Here is a 21,386-nt window from a genome sequence, read left to right on the forward strand (position 1 = left end):
CATGTGAATTGTAGACACCTACATGTACACATAGAGTTCTTCCAAATTCTTTTATTTGGAGGGAACATAGTGCCATCTAGGGGGCGAAATTCTCAGATTGTTCATGGTTGGGTTATTTGCTTGCTTGCTGCCTAATGTCTTCCTGACTTTTTCTCATTACCTATTTATATCCTGCTGTTTTGCTCCTAAAAAGGAGCCTACTTGCTATTCAGTCAGCAAATTTCATTCATCATGAGCCATGCCTAAGAACTGGCCTCTCTTAGATGAGGCAGCCTAACAAGTTCCTTCTTTGCTGTCTTTATCCCCAGGGTGTAAGGATGGGTGAGACGTCAGCCAGTGCTGTGGCTCTGAATGTAAACCAGGCTGAGAAGGTGAATGTGGAAGATGGCTGCAGTATCCCAGACCCTTGTGACTCCAATCCGTGCCCTGTCAACAGTTACTGCAATGATGATTGGGATAGCTACTCCTGCAGTTGTGACCCAGGTCAGTGTGAAATAGGGATGATAGTGGAAGAGCTTCTTCCCAAGTACTTGTGGAATTATTCCGTGTTGGTGTCCTTCAAAGCCACCTTCCCCAATCAGCATCCTTCTTTCAGTTGTATTGGATTATAACTCCCACTGTCCCCAGCCAGCATGCCCATGAATGTGATTGCTGGGAATGGTGAGGGCTGTAATCTTGACATGTTAGAAGGACAGCAGTTGGAAAAGCTGCTCCAAAGCTTGGCCTTGTGTAATGCAATACCACTGGATCAGCTGAATAACCACAATGCCTGTGTGTCACTTGTATGATAGCTCTGAATCAGAATAGCTGTGATACCATTAAGGCAAAGATACACACATACTGTATTGTAATCTACCATTACATTTTACAGTATTTCCATTTTTTAAAATTGATAGTGGCACACTATATGGCTAACATGTTTGATTTTCCTTTTAATTCATTTTATTAAAATATTGTAGCTCTTTCTGTTCTTTGGTTTCCTCCTATGCAGTTTATTATTGCTGTGGCTTGATGATTTATGAAATTAACAAACAAAAAAGTAACCCAAACAGTCATGATTCAGATGTAATCTCTGGGTTGTTTTCCTGAGATACTAAGGAATGCAGACAATCCACGAGTGCTTGAATTTTGCAGCACATAATATATAGCCTTTCTGATTGTTTCTGGGGTGTTTACATGCCAAAAGTACCATCAGGAGTAACATCCCTTTTTCTTTGGTTAAAAAGGGGTTCAGTCAAGATTCTTGTTCCATCTTTCAGTTTAGTCCAGTTTTTTATTTATTTGTTGAATCATAGGAAATTAGCCATTGATAACTGAGCATGCAGAGAGGCCCTCTGATAAGCCAAGAACTCTGTGTAGTACTTACTTTGGATGAGTGTCATCCTGCTTGTTCTTTTTCCATCCATTCCTTCCATGACATTTTGCTGTACCTTGAAAGGTGATTGATTCATTTTGTTCTGTCACACCATGGTGCTTTCCTAGATGTCAGTCACTCAGTTTGTTTTTTCCTGTTCTGATTCAGGCTATTATGGAGACAATTGTGCCAATGTGTGCTCCCTTAACCCTTGTGAACATCAAGCTGTGTGTGCCCGCAAGCCCAGCTCATCTCATGGTTACACCTGCGAGTGTCCTGACAACTATTTTGGGCCCTATTGCGAGAACAAGTGAGTTGCCCACTGCCACTCTGTGAAGAGGCACATCTGTGTGCGGCTGTGTGTGTGCCTGATAAACTGCCCTTAAGTGTGTGTACCTTACTTATTTGTGGGCAGAAATGGATTCTTGGAGAGCTTATTCCAACAGTGGGTTGATGTGATATTTGTGCCTCAGGGTATTGTGAGTAGGAAGATATATAAGTGGGAAGGTGGGGGGGATGAATTTCTAAAGCAGTTCATCTCCATGTGATTGTAAGAGATCAGTCCAGCCAAGTATATCATCCGTGAGGTGGGGAGGGGGAACTTTGTGTGATCCATCATTCATATGAAGGATCCTGGTCATTTTTATGACTTCACACCCATAATATTATTGCATTTTTAGAGAGCACAGTTCTCCTCTAGAGCAAGATGTATGTCAAAACGCACTTTGTTGTACTACAAAGTACAATATTTGCAAAAGCAGATGTCCTGGTTTTTTTAAAATAAACCAAAAACTTCTGTTTGCCACACTGGAAGTGAGGGTACAGATGGCAGACGTCGGGATTTTGGGGGGGGGGAGTCGCTTTGTTCCATGTGCCAACTGAAGTCGCTCACCCTTGTGTTAGGAAATTTATGCCCTAATGTACATAAGGGTCCCCTAGATGCAATATGGATTTCTGTTGTGTGGCATAGAAAAGACAATGATCAAGTGAGTATGGCATGTACACATAACATATGATATGGTATTTGTGTGCAGGGAAGAAAAGTTGCTATACCTTGTGTTATTGTAGCACTATTGCCATTCCATAAGAGATGGGAAGTCTTAATTTGACAAACTTTAAATATTGATATATGTGTGGCAACCCCAACAGTTCTGATGTATTTTGGGTCATTGCCTCTTCTGTAAGAGTTTACAAATTTACATTGGCCATTAGCCATGTGGGAGCACAAGATTTTATGGAATGGTGTCCAGGAGAAGGCACGCCATAGTTTATAACACTCTTGAATCTATACATTAAAGCACATTTAATTTTAAGGCTTTTCTCACATTAGGCTTTTCAGCATTCTATATATTTGCTGCATTTGCCATTGGCAAAGATTGGAAAGTAACTTTTAAAAAGTAATTTATTCATAATAACAACAACAACTACTACTACTATTATAAAGAAATGGACAATATTTAAGTAGTTTGTTGCACTGATTGCTGCATGTTCATTACGTTTTGTTGCTTTATTGGGAAGGACTTTAAAATTGATTCGAGAATGACATAAAACTTGAATAATTCCTGTCAAAATGCTTCTAAAATGTCTCAAAACCATTTTAGAAAACAAATTTTCAAAGTAATCAGAATCTGTTACTTGGGGGCAACTAGCTTACACTTCGTAAACCACTTAGGGAGTGCTTAAGTGCACTGATAAGCGGTATAGAAATGTACTTGCTATTGCTATTGCTATTACTTGTTACACTAATAAAATAACTTTGTGCTAACTTGTTGATTTGTTTTTAATGCAACTTGATTACATTTGTGTTACAAATAATAACTAGTAGCTTTGTGCAGGTTCTCATGTTACTTGTTATTTAAATGTTCCCATTAATTATGGCTGATTTTGTACATTGTCCTCCTATATAGGCATATGATATACTGCTGATTTGGCCTATTGATATATTTACAATGATTGTAATAAGTTCTGCAATCTTTTTGTGGCAGACTTGCTCAGCCCTGCCCACGGGGATGGTGGGGACACCCTATTTGTGGACCCTGCAATTGCGATGTCAGTAAAGGTTTTGATCCTGACTGCAACAAAACAAATGGAGAATGTCGCTGCAAGGTGGGCATAGGCTTATTTTTTGTTCCTGGAATGGGATAGCAGTCCATGCTGAAGTCTGGAGGTGATGAAAGGGGGTGGTGAATTATTAATAGGATGGTTGTTCAATCAGTAATGCATAATGCTTTGCCAGTGTAGTTGTTGGCTTAGGGTCGTGGCTTTTAAACTTTCTACATTCAGAACCATTTCCACATGAACTTCTCTACTGAGGAACTTTATCAGAGGAATGTGAGACTTTTTCTTCTGTGTGTGGTACTGTTCAGGCTTGCTGGACTTGAGACACTGCTCTGCTTGAACTGAGGGAGTATGATTTTAAAAATCATTCAACATTTTACTTAGGTTGTATAATATAATGGAAGAACAATTGTGATAGTCCACTTCTCCTGCTTACCTATTGATGCTGATCTTCTCAATGAGAGAATTTGATAAGCTTCCAAGAAATTCCAGTGTTCCCTTAAATACAATTTGAAAATGAGTAGTGTAAGAGGTAGAGATCTTGGGTTAGATACCTGCTCACTGATGCTCATTAGATGTCTCCTAGGTAAATCATTGTCTTGTTCACATGTCACACTATCCATGGCTTAGCATGACATGTACAAGCAGAAATAAGTCACAGTAAATCTTGGGTTACCTGCTCTGCATCCCCATGCAGTTGGACAGATTTCTGAAACTTTGCTTCTCATAGAATCATAGAATCTTAGAGTTGGAAGAGACCACAAGGGCCATCCAGTCCAACCCCCTGCCATGCAAGAAATCCAAATCAAAGCATCCCCAACAGATGGCCATCTAGCCTCTGCTTAAAGATCTCCAAGGAAGAAGACTCCACTACACTCTGGGGGAGTTTGTTCCACTGTCGAACAGCCCTTACTGTCAAGAAGTTCCTCCTAATGTTGAGGTGGAATCTCTTTTCCTGTAGCTTGCATCCATTGTTCCGGGTCCTGTTCTCTGGAGCAGCAGAAAACAAGCTTGCTCCCTCCTCAATGTGACATCCTTTCAAATATTTAAACAGGGCTATCATATCACCTCTTAACCTTCTCTTCTCCAGGCTAAACATCCCCAGCTCCTTTCAGTTGTTTTTTGTAATAGATCTGCCATAAAATGAATTCATAAAATTAATTTAATTTCTATCTGCTATGATATCAGAAGTCCTTAATGTGCATCAGAAGTCCCTAATGCACACCAGAAGTGCCCAGTATGCATCAATCACTTGGAATTGTGATTGGCATCAATGCTGATAAGTTTGAGCAAGCCAATTTCAGAAACCATGGCTTGAGCCCTGGTGGCGCAGTGGTTAAATGCCTCTACTGCAGCCACTCACTGAAAACCATAAAGTTGTGAGTTCAAGACCAGGAAAAGGTCTCAAGCTCTACTCAGGCTTGCATCCTGCTGAGGTCGCTAAAATGAATACCCAGATTGTTGGGGGCAAATTAGCTTATAGTTGTAAACCACTTAGACATTGCTTAGGCAGTATGAAGCGGTATATAAATGAAGTTTGTTTGTTTTATCTGCAGCCAACAAATGTTAATTTTTACTTGCACTTTGTCACTCCAAACATTATGGTTAATCAAATGCAAATGCATCTGAATGCCTCCTTCCAAACCATGAAGGGAAGGGGAGCATACAAGTCCCAGCTTTATTGCAGATCATTCCTCCTCATATGTATAATGCTATACCATAGTTTAGTATGATGTGTGAAAACAGTCACATTCTTAGTTTATGATAAGTCATAGAGTTGTTGCAAGCATGACTTGAATTAGAAAGAATTAACAGTAATTATAATTGTGCCTTAAGAATATTTGCCCTTGATTAGTGTGAATTTGAATTCCTGAAAGGCAGTTTAATGAAAAGGAACATCTTAGATAACAGATGCTTGTGGAATAGTTAACATAGGTATATGTGTTGTTCTAGGACAGTGATTCCCAAACTTTGGTCCTCCAGGTATTTTGGGCTCTAGCTCCCAGAAGTCTTAGCCAGCTTGGCCAGCAGGCAGGAATTATGGGGGCTGAAGTCAAAAACATCTGGAGGATCAAAGTTTGGTAACCACTGTTCTAGAAGAACTCTTGAATGTCAAGATAGCCAGGAGAGTAATATTCTTCTCAACAGCTTTTAAGAGTGTCCCATCCTGCTTCTTAAGATCTATGTATCTTCCTGTTGTTCTACAGGAAAATCACTATCGACCGTTGGGCAGTGCCATGTGTTTGCTCTGTGACTGTTATCCCACAGGCTCATTGTCTCGCACCTGTGAACCTGAGACTGGGCAGTGTTCCTGCAAGCCTGGTGTCATTGGACGCCGCTGTGATCGCTGCGACAACCCTTTTGCTGAAGTCACCATCAATGGCTGTGAAGGTCAGTAATATCTCCTTGACCACAGAATAGATTTGGGATTCCATTAGCAAGCTGGGCTGAGGATGAATAATTGGAGGCAACAGGGATCATGGCAGGGAAGGATGATGAGGTAAAATCACAGGCTTCACCTTTGGTTGAATAGATGAGATCATTATCAGGGTCTTTTTGCAATATGCAGTTATAGTGCAATGATTCCACATGAAATGCCATCATACCATTCTGGTGGATTTGCAGTTTCAGGATGGGCTTTCAGTATTCTCAGCCAGGGAGCTCTAGTGTTTTACAGACCCAAGGATGCATCCATGGCAGTTCAAATGGAATTAAAATTCTACAATTGTATAGTGTGAAAGGGCTCTAGGTGCTATTATAAGAACATAAGAAGATCCTTGTTGGATGAGACCAAGGGCCTATCTTGTCCAGCATTGGCCAGTCAGTTGCCAGTCAGACACTGGTTATGAGAGATGTCTTGCTTCTGATACTGAAGGCACGATATAGGTATTACAACCAACAGCCATTGATAGCTTTAACCTTTCTGAATTTGTCCAGACCCTTTTAGAGCCATTCAGACATTTCCACAACTAGAAGTGGCACATTCCACAGTTAAACTAAGTACTTAGCACTCACTTTTGCCTGTCCTGAATCTCCCAACATTCATCTTCAATGAATAGCTTTGGGTTCTAAGTGTTATGGGGGGAGGGGGAGGAAAACTTCATCTTAGCCACTTTAACTATTTTGTGCCTAATTGTATATACTTATTTCATGTTCTCTTCTTATGTGCTCTTTTTCTAAGCTTAAAATGCCACAAACCACAGAAGAGAATCATTCTTTTCCCATCCAAAATTTATCTACAAAATTATAATTAAAATCATAGATTGGAATCTTGTATCAGCGACTTAGTTAAGTATAAATTGCTTGCAGAATAGATCTCCTTTTCCCCATGCAGCTGATGCCCTTTAGGGCAGGGTTAGTACTGAGTTACGATCTTGAAAATACTGTCAAAATCATGATTTAAATAGTGATTGTGAATACAAAGCAGTTACAAATGAGTATATCTAGGTAATTGTTTTGTATTCATGATTAATATTTAATCATGGTTTTGATGTGATTGCCGTGATTGTAACTTCCCCCAAACCTACTTTAATCCAGACATCAGTTGCACAGAGAGAAAGAGATCTAATCTACCCTGCAATTGGAGCACAGGTAAATGATGTTTCTTTCAAATATGGGGTGGAGGTTTGAATCATAGAGTCATAGAATTATAGAGTTGGAAGAGACCTCAAGGGCCATCCAGTCCAACCCCCTGCAATGCAGGAACTCTCAATCAAAGTATACTCGACAGATGGCCATCCAGCCTCTGTTTAAAGACCTCCAAGGAAGGAGAATCCACTCTGAGGGATTGTGTTCCATTGTTGAACAGCCCTTACTGTCAGGAAGTTCCTCCTAATGTTGAGGTAGAATCTCTTAATCAAAGCATCCCTGACAGTTTGGCTAGGAGAGGTTACATAGTTACTATGGTATTTCAGCCATAATTAATTCTATTTTTCTCTTCTATTGAAATCTTAAAAACAATAAAATATAATTACAGTTAACTAGTTAATGTTTTGAAACAATATCAAGCAGCACTGTTAAAATCAGTTAATAATATAAAACCATATAAAAAGATAGTACTGTTTTAAATAGTCTTCTTGGAAGCAGGTGATTGTTTTCTAAATGACCAAGCTAAGTTAGTCTGTTGCAGGTAAGAGTGCAGTGTCACCTTAATGGCAAATTGATTATAACATGCACGTAATCACTTACTCTAGACATTCTTAGCCACACAGAGGTAATATATGTTCACAAACTCTCTCTTTTGCAGTGAATTATGATAGCTGTCCACGCGCCATTGAAGCTAACATTTGGTGGCCACGTACCCGCTTTGGTTTGCCTGCAGCTGCTTCTTGTCCAAGAGGATCTGTTGGTAATAAAACACCTTTGAGATTGTGCTTGCATATACATATAATTGGTAATCAATTCACTTACTGCATTGGCTTTGTATGAACTGAGGACTGTTCTTGTGTATTCTTGATACCAAGGAGATTTGTGTCACTTAGGGACAAGAGTGTCCAAAGTACTGTATGCTTAGCTAGGTGCAAAAGCTATCTCATTAGCACAACTAAGCTTCAAAGTGGACTTTACAAATAACACAAAGAGTAATAACAAAAGTAACAATGAATCTGATGGCATCAGAAGTGTAAACACATGTCTTATGGCATGTGTTTACCTGGGCCAGCATCCTCTTTCTCCACCGGGGCTATTTTCATACAAGTGACTCTTCTCTTTTACAGGGACTGCTGTACGGCACTGTGATGAACACAAGGGCTGGATGTCACCCAACCTTTTCAACTGCACCTCTCTGACTTTTGCTCCTCTCAAGGGTTTTGTAAGTGGTTTTTGTTCATTCTCTGTTCTACCTAGAGCCAAGCTAAGAATCTGTGGACTTGTTTTCTTGCATATTTATGTGTTGTGGATTGGTAGGTTGCTATCTCTATTAGTTCATAGAAATTCTCCTAATCATCAGCTATCACATAACAGTGTTTTTGTCTCACTTGATCTCAAGATGCATTCACATGATAGCCAGGGCCATTTGGTGATCCAACAAGTGTCCCTTGACTGTAGGATGAGACTGTGTTGTTGAAAGCATTGCAACTGCTTCACAATTAACCTGTGGACTCTGTGCCTGTATTCACAATTTAAGATCACACAGAGGCACAGCAGCATTCACAGTGCCACCTTCAAGTCATTGACTATACAAATTATTGGAAAATAACACAGATTGTTCTTGTTGACAGGGAAATGTTTTTAAATTATTTATTCAGTGTGTCCTTGCTATCTGCAGGGGATCCATTCCAGACAACCCCCTCCCCCCACGGATAGCAAAAATGCAGGACCTTAAATCCCATTCTATTCATTGAGTGCGCCCTACTTGTGCCACTGCATGTGTGTGCGTGCACACACCCATTGAAAAAGCCGGGGCTTGCCGGCTGCAGAACCTTAAACTGAATAGCAAGCCCATGGTTGGCATAGGTGTGCTATGGTTTAATAACATTACTATTCACACCACATTCTTTGCTTTTATAGTAGCCATAACTGTATATGCTCACTGCAAATATACACACACATTTTCTACCAAGTTAACTCTTTCCTCAGCCCAAACAACATATATTTATATTTTGTTATATTATTTTTATCCTATTTCCCCCCATGTTATGGAGTTGCTAATAATTTTGTGAACTAAGAAACAGGAAATCTATTTTTCATATTACAAAATAATAATAATAATTCAAATACAAATTTTGATTGTACAGTGACTGCTTTTGTGTAATTCTGTGTAATTTAAAATTATTAGCGCTAGCAATAGGCCAGGCAGAAAACGAATGTTTCACATTCAAACCACTGTGTGCTAGTTGTATTCAGAGCCTATTGTAGGTCTAGAAGTTTAACAAGCCATTACCTTGCATTTCCAACATTACATAAGGCATAAGGACTAGAAACTGGAAAGTGAGTGTGTTCAGGATATTGAATTCTGTGGTAAGTAATAAATTTTGTGCTTGCATATTTCGGTTGCAGTAGGTCAGAACCATAACAGCCTAGGCCACAACCGAGTGCAAATGTGATCAACACTATTTTACTGCAAGGGTCTGAGATCAGACTAGTCTAAGGATAGTATTTGATCAGTGATCTTGTTTTAAGTGTCTGCTGTTGAGTGTCTTTGTTTTGCTTGTGGAATAGGCAGAGAAGCTGTTGCGGAATGAATCAATTTTGGATACAGAACAGTCTCAGCAAGTGGCTCTCCAGCTTCGCAATGCTACACAGAACACAGCCAAATTCTTTGGTAGTGACATCAAGGTGGCTTATCATCTCTCATCCCAGCTCCTCAAACATGAGAGCACTCAAGAAGGTTTTGGCTTGGCAGCTACACAGGATGTGCACTTCACTGAGGTATATTTCTTGGCTGAAATTCACATGGAGCTGAAATGCTTAAAGTCATGGCTTGTTGTTGTTAGGTGCCTTCAAGTTGACTTTGACTTAGGGTTTTATTGGCAAGATTTATTCACAAGCAGTCTGCCACTGCCTTCCTATTAGGCTAAGAGAGTGTGACTTGCCAAGGTCACCTAGTGGGTTTCCATAACTCACCAGGGATTCAAACCCTGCTCTCCTGGTATCCTAGTCCAACAGCCACACCACTATACCATATTGGCTTTTCCATTGTCATGGCAAAGTAACTAACATTCTTGGAGGAAGCAGAGAAGGCAGCAGACAAGTTGGGCATTAGCACACAGAATAGGTTTTTTTGTTGTTGTTGCAGTGCCAGAAGGTTGCTGCAATGGTGCCTGGCTAGTCTGCTCCTGTGTAGTATGGAGCACCAGAGCAAGTGACTAAGCAGAAAAGAAATTGTGAACATCCTGTTGACCTCTGTTGGAAAAACCTAATCCACTCAAGTCTGCCCTTGTAAGATATCATGAGAGGAAGACAGAAGAGAGGTTGAGGTCAGCTTGGGAAAGTAGATTCTAGAAGAAGCATGATTCCTGGCACAATATGGGCTTAGAGTTATCTGTTTGGATTTATGACTGTCAGATTTCATGATCAGGCTTGAGAATTCCTCTGGCCTAGATATTCGCAAACAGGAGCACCTACATGTAGGTAACGACCATGCCTTTAGTCCTACTGAATTCCCAAATACCATGAGCACAAAAACAACAGCTTGACCTGAAGAATTCCAGCAATAGGCATTCCTTCCCACTGGACTCTTGTAGTTGCTTGGCCTTGCTGTGAATCCTAGAAAGAATCGCCAAACCTGTTCCCTGGAGAAGCTGTATGTCACACTTGCCAGCCACGGCCACTTCCAATAATTTCTTATTGTTCTTTTTACCTTTCTTCCCTGTAGAATTTACTCAAAGTAGGCAGTGCCCTTCTAGACAACAGCAACAAGCGTCACTGGGAACTAATTCAGCAGTCAGAGGGTGGCACGGCACAGCTGCTAAAGCACTTTGAGGACTATGCCAGCACTTTGGCCCAGAACATGCGCAAGACATACTTGAATCCCTTCACCATCATCACACCCAACATTGGTGAGAGAATAATAATCAGGACTCCCTTACTTAAAGATACCCTAGTTGTTTAATTGCAAGTTTTTAATCAGTCAAATTTTCTGGCATTGAATGTGAATAAAGCAATATTGCTGAATGCTCAGGGTCTGCAGCCTTATCCATGGGAAAGGGAAAGCTATGAGGCTAAGAGAGGTTGGGCAATTGTAAGCTTGTATTCAATTGGTTTGATGTCCAATGAAGACTATGTCCATATCTATTCCTGATAGTCATTTCTGTAGTGAGACTGGAGAAGATGAACTTTGCTGGTGCAAAACTGCCTCACTATGAAGCATTTAGGGGTGAGAAGCCTGCAGACCTGGAAACTACTGTCATCCTGCCTGAAAGCGTTTTCAAGGCTCCAGAAGGCAAACGTGAGTTTGATGCTTTTGGCTGAAAGTCTCTTGAAAGCCTAGATGGGTATGGGAAGAGCAGGCCATTTATCCAAGGCTTTATTTCATGTTTGATTCAGAACATGGGCAATTAGAAATAATTACCAAACAAATAAGTAAGTCTGAAGTCTGTGATTGCTTTTCAGAATACAGAGTGCTAAACTGGTTAAATGTCTATCAGTTTTCCTATCCCCTTCAACCTTGGACTGAAGTCTTCATACAGATTTGCCTCCCACACTCTTTGGCATATGCTCAGCACCTTGTCTTGTAGGGGATGACAAATTTCTTACTTGAGCTGGAAGCACATGTAGCGAGGAGTTATTTGGAGAGCTTCAATGGCATTGGCAGAATTCGTGGAAATGAGGCCATAGTTTGTTTAACAGATGGTTGATTCAATTAATACTGAATACTACAATTAGGGCCAAGATAAACATGTTATGTGTTTCTGATGAACCTTCCCATGTAAGAAGTTTTTCTCTTTTAATGAAAATCAGTCAGTTGGAGGCTAAAATTGGAAACAGAGGACCAGCATGGGGAGGCCTTACTTTATTCATTTTCTTCCTGTGGTTTTGTCTGTTCAAACTCCCACCTCCACATGATTTTCTCTCTCCTCTATACCTTTCCTAAGAGTGATGACAAAATGAAGACATGTCAGCTTGATGCTAGATTAAGATTCAGATCCCAGCCAACTTTGTGATTGAAGTGGTTAAACTAAGTGTATCAGGTAATTTAAATAACAAAAGAGAGGGTGTAATATAGGATAAATAGTAAAACAATAGTGTAAGTTAAGCATAGGTAGGGGAAAAGTGAAAACCAATTTCTATTAAGAAAGTACAGAATTCATATGAATGTAAGAAGAAAATTTAATAGTTTGATAGAAGCGAATTGAATTAATAGATATTATGGAAGATGAAGAAAATATTAAAAAGGGCAGTTATAACTATGATGATATAACTTTGTATTTTTTAAGAATAAAGGGGAGGGGGGAAGGTATCTTTTTGTAAAGTACACAACATGAAAACTAATTGTGAATATAAGATCATGTTACTGATATTGAGTAATGATGTTTAAATGGTTTTTAATAATAATAATAATAATAATAGATTCAGATCCCAGCCAACTTTGAAGGGCATGAAAAAATCTTGAAGGTTCCAGCGCACATGGAAACGATCTGAAGTTGATTCTGTTACTAAACAGAATCAGCTACTGGAGGAGCCAGAATTAGTAGCCCTACTAAGAAATTGCTCAAAATTATATTTAATAGCTTTGTGGGTGAGATGAGAGGAATAATTCTTAGAAAGAAGCAAGGCTGAACAGGCAGTTCTCAGGGCAAGGACAATAGCAACAGAGGTTGAACTAAACAGTGGCCAACCAGGATATATTTTGATGGCTTTTGCATTCTGACACGAAGTTAAACAGAGCTCCAATCCCCAACCTAGGAAGATGAAGCGGTGGTCTTTTGCAAGTGAGGTAGCATGACACAGAAGCAGTGGTACTGTAGGTACTAATCTCTGCTGGACATGTCCATAATCTTCTACAAAATTTATATGTATCAGTGTTATATGTTTAAAATTAATCAATACTTTTTAAAAACCCTACAATTGAGGAATCCAGGATTATGACAACTCTACTTTGGGAGCTGTTTTGCAGAAAAGCATTCTATAAAACTTGAAATAAAGGAATACCCGTTGCAGCTAAATAAATCTCTCTATAAAGAATTAGCCTGGTTTTCCCTGTTTTCTATAGAAAAGTAAAATCCAGCTCAATGTCTCATGCTCACTTTTCAGAACCTTCTGTGCCCAATGCAAGGCATCTTCCTGGTACTAGTGAGGAAGAAGAACCTGCCCTGATGACAAGACAGAAAAGGCACCCAGATCTGAGTGAGGGGCAGGCCATTGCCAGTGTGATCATCTACCGCACTCTGGCAGGTCTGCTTCCAGAACAGTATGACACAGATAAACGAAGCCTGAGGTAATACCTGCCCCTCCCTCCCAAACACACACACAAACACATATCAGCAAAGGGTATGAGGGTTCCACAGATGCCCAAGAAAAACATACATAGCACATGTACTTAGTCCTTAGTATCCCAAGGAGAGTTCAGTTTAAAACTCTGGTAAATTCTTTTCCTATCCATGTCATAGTTCTCTCCATATTTTCTGAAGGGATTGTACTGGGACTGAATTCTATGTCTTTGGCACCCCACTACCTTTTATACAGCTGTCTGGCCTCTAGCCTACCAAATAGATGATCTCCCGTGTTAAGGGCTTAATTATCATGATCGTGGTGATGATGACAATGTTATCTTGATGTTTGGTCCTAGAGGATATCTGAAAACAATAGGGTGCACCATTAAACAAGGCTGTACTATGCACATGCAGGTGACAGGGATGTGGTTTAATATGTGTTATATGTTGTCATAGAGTCCCCAAGCGTCCCATCATCAACACCCCAGTAGTGAGCATCAACATTCATGACAACGATGCATTGATGCAACGGGCCCTTGAGAAACCCATTACGGTGCAGTTTCGGCTGCTAGAAACTGAAGAGCGTACTAAGCCTATCTGTGTTTTCTGGAACCACTCCATTCTGTAAGTTTCCTGAATTACAAGTCTGGAGGTTTATCTAAGCCTGTTGGGGAGGGAAATGTAGTTATATGTGGGCCCGCTATATGCAGCTTTGAGTGTATGTGCTCAAGCTGCGGGGCGTATGCGGGGTGCAAGGGGCAGTGCATCCCATTCAGATGAATGAGGTGCATCCCCGTAGCGCCCCTCACGCTCCCACGCCTCCATGTGCAAGAACCCCATTCAAATGAATGGGCCTCCAGCATAGGTGGAATTCACCTTATGCAGGGGGGTCCAGAACGGATCCCCTGCATAAGGCGAGTTTCCACTGTAATGTCTGGTGCTCTCTTGTTTTTTTAGGCTAAGTGGGACTGGTGGTTGGTCAGCTAAAGGCTGTGAAGTTATCTTCAGGAATGAGACCCATGTTAGCTGCCAGTGTAACCACATGACCAGTTTTGCTGTGCTGATGGACATTTCTCGCAGAGAGGTGAGACAAGTGGGAAGCCGTCTCTTAGAGGTGGGTAAATAAGTGAGGGAGGAAGGGAAGAGTGTAAAGAGGGGTCTGGGATCGTGGCAGAGATTAGGTTCTGTCTTCAGGGATGGAAGAGTGTGATGCTACAGCTAAACCCATGTCTTCCTGATCAGTCCATAAATACACTTTCTCTTTCTACCAGAATGGTGAGATCTTGCCCTTGAAGACCATCACATATGCCTCCATCGCTGTGACCTTGGGTAGCCTTCTACTCACTTTCCTCTTCCTGGCTGGACTAAGAGCTCTACGATCTAACCAGCAAAGCATTCGCAAGAATCTAGTGGTTTCACTGTTTCTCTCTGAACTCATCTTCCTGCTAGGCATCAATCAAGCTGACCTTCCAGTGAGCTCCAGGGATAGTGCTGATAGTGCTGATGGTAGTATAGTGGTGATGGTGAAAGAGGGGAAGCTTTAGGAGAATGGTAGGGAATTTGGCTAAACAGACTAAGACTATAAAACCAGTCACAGCCAGCGCCAACTGAGTATATGCTTTGGGTTTGGAGACCTGTGCTAACTATGGGATACTAAAAGAATTGTGCAATGCTATCTGGTGTCTGCATGTCTTCCTTCAAGTGGACACATATGAGACTGACCAGAAATGTCAGCTGAATTACCTTAATGCATATTGTGGGACTATGGGATAAAGACTGGGGACTGTGGTAAATATCCACCCAATTGGGAATTTTATTTTCAGTTGATTATTTGTGCTTATTGGGAACAGACTCCCTAACTCTCCTCCCTTCTTCCTTTCTTTCCATGCCAGTTTGTCTGTACTGTGATTGCCATCTTGCTGCATTTTCTGTATATGTGCACTTTTGCCTGGGCACTGCTAGAAGCACTGCACATCTACCGTATGCTGAGTGAGGTGCGCGACATCAACTATGGCCCCATGCGCTTCTACTACATGGTTGGCTGGGGCGTGCCAGCATTCATCACAGGTAGAATTATATAGATTTTGCTTGTGGTTATCTTAATGTACCTTATGATTGATGCCTTGGTTTAACAAAGTCAGTATATGGCAACAAGTGACCCTTGGCCCTGTTTGAACATCTGAGAGTTAAGTCAAGCTAGACATACCCAAACAAGCCCAGGCTAAAATTGTGGTAGAGCTGGGGTGGACAGTGCTTCAAGCCTACCAAGCTACATTTTATACCCTTTAGTCCTGGGCCTGCTCTTCCCACTGTAAGCTGTTGGCTTAGTGATGATCATCTGAGTGACTAGGAGACATTACCAAGGAAAGATGGTTCTTCTCTCTGCTAATGGTCCTGTATGGCATCCTTCCTTAGGACTAGCTGTAGGCCTGGACCCAGAAGGCTATGGGAACCCAGACTTCTGTTGGCTGTCCATCTATGATACACTGATTTGGAGCTTCGCTGGACCCATTGCTTTTGCTGTTGCAGTGAGTAGAGAGGAACAAGGTACCAGGGGCAGGGAAATAAAATATTACCAAAGCACACAGAAGTGATCCAGCCTCATGGGAGAAAACTGTGGAACTTGAAAAAAGTACTTGCCTGAACCACATCCTTTTCTTTGACTCCAACAGACAGCTCTAGAGCTTTTCCTAACTTCATTGTACAGGAAGAAATTAGTCTTTGCAAGACTAGGAAAAGGCAAAGCATTGCAGAAGAATTGGGTTGACTGTTGCTTTAATGGCATGGAAATATTCCAGGTCTGAGAACACCTTGAACTGATTGGAAAGAAGGCTGGTGGTAAACTATTCTCTCTTTTCTCTCACACAGATGAGTGTCTTCCTTTATGTCCTTGCCACCAAGGCCACTTGTGCTGCCCAGCAACAGGGGTTTGAGAAGAAAGGGACAGTGTGAGTCTGGTATTGCTCATGTTCTACTCTATTTATGGCTCACTGTGTGCACCCAACAGCTCATCTCTGCTACCTGAACTATCCTGCCACTTGGTTCCAGATCTTGGTCTACTATTTCTCCTGCTCCTATGCACTTTCCCACTCCCTGACTATCCCCATCATTGTGTTCATCACCCAGTTTCCTCCTGTTGTAAATGTTATTTATTCATTTATTTCAAAGATTGATAGGCTGCCTTTTAGGGAACATCCTTTCATATTGATGTACAAAATGAAAAGGGAAAACATTGGTAACATACTAACAAGGATAAAATATAAAGTTTGGCAATCATAACCATCTACACAAGAACACCTAATGAATTAGCTATATCATTATAAAGCAAGATGAAAATGTCTTTAGGTCTTGCTTGAACTTGGTGGATGTACGTTGAAACAGAATTCTGCAGACAGGAGGCCACCAACTGAAGCTGTTTGCACATCCTCCCCAGAGTTATAAGTCCAAGCCTTTAGCTGACATTCCTTCTTTTATGGTGCTAGATCTGCTCACTTTTCCTTTCATGATCTGCAGTTCACTGGCACACACAATGCTGATTCATCCCAGTGCTTGATGTTTTACAACCATTCTTGTGGGCATGGTGAGATCTCTTTGCCAAAGCCAAAACCTGAGTAAAAAGACAAAACCAGGGCTGCCCCACAGATTTTCACACCTGGGAACCAAATGGAAGAAATGCTGTGGGACCAGAGCCTGGCTTAGGCCAAGATATGGAACCCAGGCCTAGTTTAAGAAAAACGGCTTTGGAGGTGCTATGTGGGTAAGAATTCACTGACTGTGCTCTTCTCAATTGTAGTTCTGGCCTCCGCTCAGGCTTTGTCTCCCTGCTGCTGATCAGTATCACCTGGTTGCTGGCCCTACTGTCCGTCAACAGTGATGCCATCCTCTTCCACTACCTCTTTGCTGGCTTCAACTGTCTCCAGGTACAGTGGGCACAAGGGAGATGCTAAGCATGGGAAACAGAGCTGATGGGAAGTCTTCAGATATTAGTCATGTTGTCCAGTGTACAGTGAGATTCCTTTCCTCTTCTCTTTTACACGCAAAGGCACAAAACTGTCAGTTGATAGCATTGCCAAATACCTTTCTATAACAGTGCAAACATGTTTATGTCCATTTGGAAGTAAGTCCCATTAGATTCAACAGGACTTATTCCCAGGTACATATGCACAGGATTGCAATCTGCATTCATTTTTCAGTTTTCCTTTCCTTTCCCACAAAGACAAGTTTTTGATCATAAAAAGGACTATGGATTGCTGAACACATTGTTTTTCAGATAATATCAGAAATTGGACTCCACTCCTGAAGAGCCATCTTTTCTTCACAATAATTGCATATTTTCCATCAAGTAAATGCCTAATCGATGAAGGCAGAACTAATTGATTATTAAAACATTTCTCTCCTATTTCCCAGTAGATAAGGGTGAGACATCCTGGAACTCATCTTGCTCCTCCTCTATCACTCCAAGTAGGCAGAACAAAGATCAAAGAGGGTCCTTCCCTAATAGACATGTGAAGGAGCAACCCACTTGCCATTCAGTTTTTTTTCCTGCCTACTATTCTTAGAGGACATACTAATTGTGTAGCTCTTTTGAAATATTCTCTTTTCTTCTCAGTGCCAAAGGATACTCCATCAAGATTACAAACACCATATGGGGAGCCAGGAGGCCCTCCATAGTCAGGATATATGAATGCATCTTCAGATTTTTTTGCCATTGGTGCAAATGGAAACAACTGAACTGCAGACATTTCTCAGTTGCAAAGCTGCTGGAATTCCTGCAGGATGGGATCAATCATGGCCTCAGGCCAAACAGCATTAAAAGATAGGTCATGGCTATTCCCTCCATACAGCCCCACAAGTAGGCAGCAAATGTGACATCCCACCCAGATGTCCAAGTCTTCATGAAAAGGCTAACCAACCTATCCCTGCCAATGGTTCACCATTTCTCTTCTTGGGACCTACACACACTACCCAAAGCATTGACGGTAGGCCCCTTTGAGTCTCTGTGGGAGGCATTCCTGAAACATCTCACCTGCCAGGTGTTACTGCTCACAACCATCACCTTGGCTCGCAGAGTCTCGGAGTTGGGGACATTATTGGTCCAGAAGGACCTTTGCATGATCAGGATGGTCTTGATAGTACTATACCTGGACCCAACCTTCATCTCCAAGGTCAGCTCGACATTCCACAAGTCTCCTTTCTTTTTGTCCCTGCCTGAACAATGAACTTGAAAGGATTAGGCACACTCTCGATGTGCAGAAAGCCATCAGGATTTACCTAAAGAGAACCAAAGGCTTCCAGTCCTCTGAGGCATTGTTTATCTCCTTCCAACCAAACTTCATGGGAATGAAGGTCTCCTCGTTCAATCTGAACAGATGAATAAAGTCCTGCATTGTAGCATGTTACGAGGTTATGAATGCCCCAATCCCTGTTGGTATTGTAGTCCATTCCACCGGGAGAGTAGCAGCCACAGCAGCATGAGTGACCAGTACTTTGTTGATGAAGATTTGCAGGGCAGCCACCTCTAAGTCTCCTCCAATTTGTGCCAGGCTTTACAGGTTGGATGCTTTTGAATCAACAGTGGCTGCATTTGGAAGGAGAGTCCTACAGCAGGTATTCCTATCGTAAAGAGTGCTTTTCCCACCAGCACACACTCCCTTGTTAGTGTAACTTTGGCAAGTCCCATATTCCAGGATGTTCCATCCTTATCTACAGGGAAAAGGACTGTTAAATGTTACCTGTGATGTTCATTTCTTGTAGAAAAGAATTGAACAGTTTACCCACCTGTAAGTGCTTGCAGGACAGACCAAGACTTATCTGGATTCTGGGGTTCACAGGTTGGTCCAGACACCAGAGACCCAGGCTTCTACACTCCATGGTGGTGCCCTACCCAGGTTCATCCCTTTTTTCTCTCACTGTTTTGTCATTTTTGGTGTAGTTGGTTATTCTGTTTGATTTTTTCTTCTTCTTCTGGATATTTATCCTGGTGAGTTGTCCAAGTGACTGAATAGCACAGGGGTTGCTCCCTCATATGTCTACAGGGAGGAGGGATGATCTTCTTTGATCTTTGTTCTGTCTACTAGGAGTGATATGGGAGGAGCAACCCAAATTCCAGGATGTTCGATCCTTATCTATTGGAAATGAACATCTCACAGGTAAAATCTAAGGTTCCTTTTCCAGAGATATCAGCATAGAGTAAAGTCAATAACAACAACTTTACACCAATTATAAACAATTCAAATGATTTCAAAAAATAATACTTACTTAAAACAGAATTAAACATACAGGGGATAGATGTTGCAATTGAGCAAGCTAGGGCTAAGTCATAGTTACTGGGCCCAAAAAAGTTAGGTGAATTTGACTTTAATTTGACCTTGAAATAAGCAACATTGGCAGCAATTGGGCCTCTAAGAGAAGGGCACTTCATACCTGTGGTGCCACAGCAGAGGAGGCCCTCTCCTGCATAATGTATTGCTTTGTGTGTGCGTTTGGGGGGGGGGCAGATCTCATTGCTCAGGCAGGTAAGTACAGGGTGAGGCATTCCTTCAAGTATCACAATCCCAAAATGTTTATAAAAAAAGCAATTATTCTAACTGTAGAAATTGGTTACCTCTGAACTGATTTAGTCACATCTGCCTGATGCAGCCTGAAAAAATTATGCAGAACTACTGCTGTTTTTAGATAATGCATGCTTGCGTGTTTATTTTTAAAGAAAAACTTTATTTGCTTGGGAATGGGAGCAAATGGTTTATAAGAAAACAGCAGCACCACATGGGATGGGAGGTGGAAAAAAGAATCTTTAAATTAGACTATAAACTTCCCTTCATGCTGTTGATGGTGTCTTGGATACAGTTTGAGGTCATCATTCAAGGCTAATGATCTCCTCTGTTTCTTTAACAGGGTCCTTTAATCTTCCTCCTCTGTGTCATCCTATGCAAAGAAGTTAGGAAAGCTCTCAAATCCAGTTGTGGCAAGAAGCATGGCACAGACCCCACACTCACTACCAAATCTACCTTGACAGCAGTGAGTATTGGAAGAAGAGCAACCCAACATTCTTACAAGGAAAGGATTATCTGGGATACTGATGGATATGACAGGGAGGTTTTGTGAACTCTGAACATTGTTCTTAACAGTAAAAACCAACCAAACATTACCTTACAGAATCAGCGTCTGCCTGAAGGCATATTGCACATTCTGTACCTAGAAAAGCTGGATTTAGCAAGCTGCTATATATTATTACAATCAAGTAAATGTACATGCAGGTGCATATTTTGCCTAATTTATCCTGCTCTTCCTATTTTATGGTAAGGGTAAGAAATTATGGAAGACACTGAAACCTCATATTTGAATAGTAGAAATCCTATACAACCCATGCCGCTGATTTCATAAGGCATTACCTACACCTTTTCAGATCTAATTTCATAGGCTTAAGGCAGAAGCAACCTCCTGCTTAGGTGACTTTGAGCTCCCCAGCTTTTTATTTTATTTTTATCTTACCCAAAATTTCCTTTATGCCTTCTAGGAGAAATTTTGTCATGTTTTGTCCCCCCCTCCCCCGGACTGTTTTAGACTGGGGTGGCTTTTCCCACCCCCAAAACCAGAAGTGACATTTAGTATTCTTCTGTTGTTGTTTTTAAATGCTTCTTCTTGGTTTAAAACAAGCTTCTCTGGGCCTAAAACAGCACAAAGCCAAAAACTTGGTAAAACTGCCCCCAAACACTAGAGCTGGAGTGAGCTAAGTGCACCCTGGGCCACATGTGGCTCCCCCAAGGACATTTGTGATGCTCAACATGCTCAAAATCTCTTATTATGGTAAAACCAAAAAAGAAAAAGAAAAGAAAGAGGCCTCTGTATACTGCTTAACATTAAAATAGAGTCATTTCTGAGAACCAGAAGTGGATATCCCAGTACTTTGGGTTTTGGTTTTATGTTTTGGAAGTTTTGTGATGTGGAGCAAAACAGCACATCACTACACCTCAGGCAGGTAGAATTCTCTTCAGCCCAGGCAACAGCAGGGAGAGGACAGGTTGGTTTCTCACAGCAAAGAACGGATCTTTGACTGTTGTAATCCCACCTCGATCGGCAGGAAGAGGCTGGAAATATAAATA

At 41.3% G+C, this 21,386-nt stretch overlaps 1 protein-coding gene and 1 long non-coding RNA gene across 3 annotated transcripts in view; one reads left to right on the plus strand and one right to left on the minus strand.

Annotated features, from left to right (window-relative positions):
- CELSR2 (cadherin EGF LAG seven-pass G-type receptor 2) overlaps positions 1 to 21,386 on the plus strand; it is a 126,407-nt gene that overhangs the window by 91,243 nt on the left and 13,778 nt on the right. For both annotated transcript variants that reach the window (XM_042462744.1, XM_042462745.1), the window contains exons 12-29: positions 309 to 483; positions 1,523 to 1,664; positions 3,340 to 3,460; positions 5,620 to 5,803; positions 7,659 to 7,760; positions 8,128 to 8,222; positions 9,572 to 9,781; positions 10,728 to 10,911; positions 11,157 to 11,300; positions 13,106 to 13,289; positions 13,741 to 13,908; positions 14,242 to 14,368; positions 14,556 to 14,756; positions 15,177 to 15,351; positions 15,700 to 15,812; positions 16,153 to 16,232; positions 17,078 to 17,204; positions 20,179 to 20,301. In XM_042462744.1, the coding sequence (XP_042318678.1) occupies positions 309 to 483; positions 1,523 to 1,664; positions 3,340 to 3,460; positions 5,620 to 5,803; positions 7,659 to 7,760; positions 8,128 to 8,222; positions 9,572 to 9,781; positions 10,728 to 10,911; positions 11,157 to 11,300; positions 13,106 to 13,289; positions 13,741 to 13,908; positions 14,242 to 14,368; positions 14,556 to 14,756; positions 15,177 to 15,351; positions 15,700 to 15,812; positions 16,153 to 16,232; positions 17,078 to 17,204; positions 20,179 to 20,301 (2,655 nt within the window). The remainder of the gene's footprint in view (positions 1 to 308; positions 484 to 1,522; positions 1,665 to 3,339; positions 3,461 to 5,619; positions 5,804 to 7,658; positions 7,761 to 8,127; positions 8,223 to 9,571; positions 9,782 to 10,727; positions 10,912 to 11,156; positions 11,301 to 13,105; positions 13,290 to 13,740; positions 13,909 to 14,241; positions 14,369 to 14,555; positions 14,757 to 15,176; positions 15,352 to 15,699; positions 15,813 to 16,152; positions 16,233 to 17,077; positions 17,205 to 20,178; positions 20,302 to 21,386) is intronic.
- Positions 16,234 to 21,386, minus strand: part of LOC121928292 — a 10,676-nt gene continuing 5,523 nt past the window's right edge. The window contains exon 3 of the long non-coding RNA XR_006103474.1: positions 16,234 to 21,371. This is a non-coding gene — a long non-coding RNA (uncharacterized LOC121928292). The remainder of the gene's footprint in view (positions 21,372 to 21,386) is intronic.

Source organism: Sceloporus undulatus, chromosome 4, assembly GCF_019175285.1.
Source record: "Sceloporus undulatus isolate JIND9_A2432 ecotype Alabama chromosome 4, SceUnd_v1.1, whole genome shotgun sequence".
NCBI classification, from domain to species: Eukaryota; Metazoa; Chordata; class Lepidosauria; order Squamata; family Phrynosomatidae; genus Sceloporus; species Sceloporus undulatus.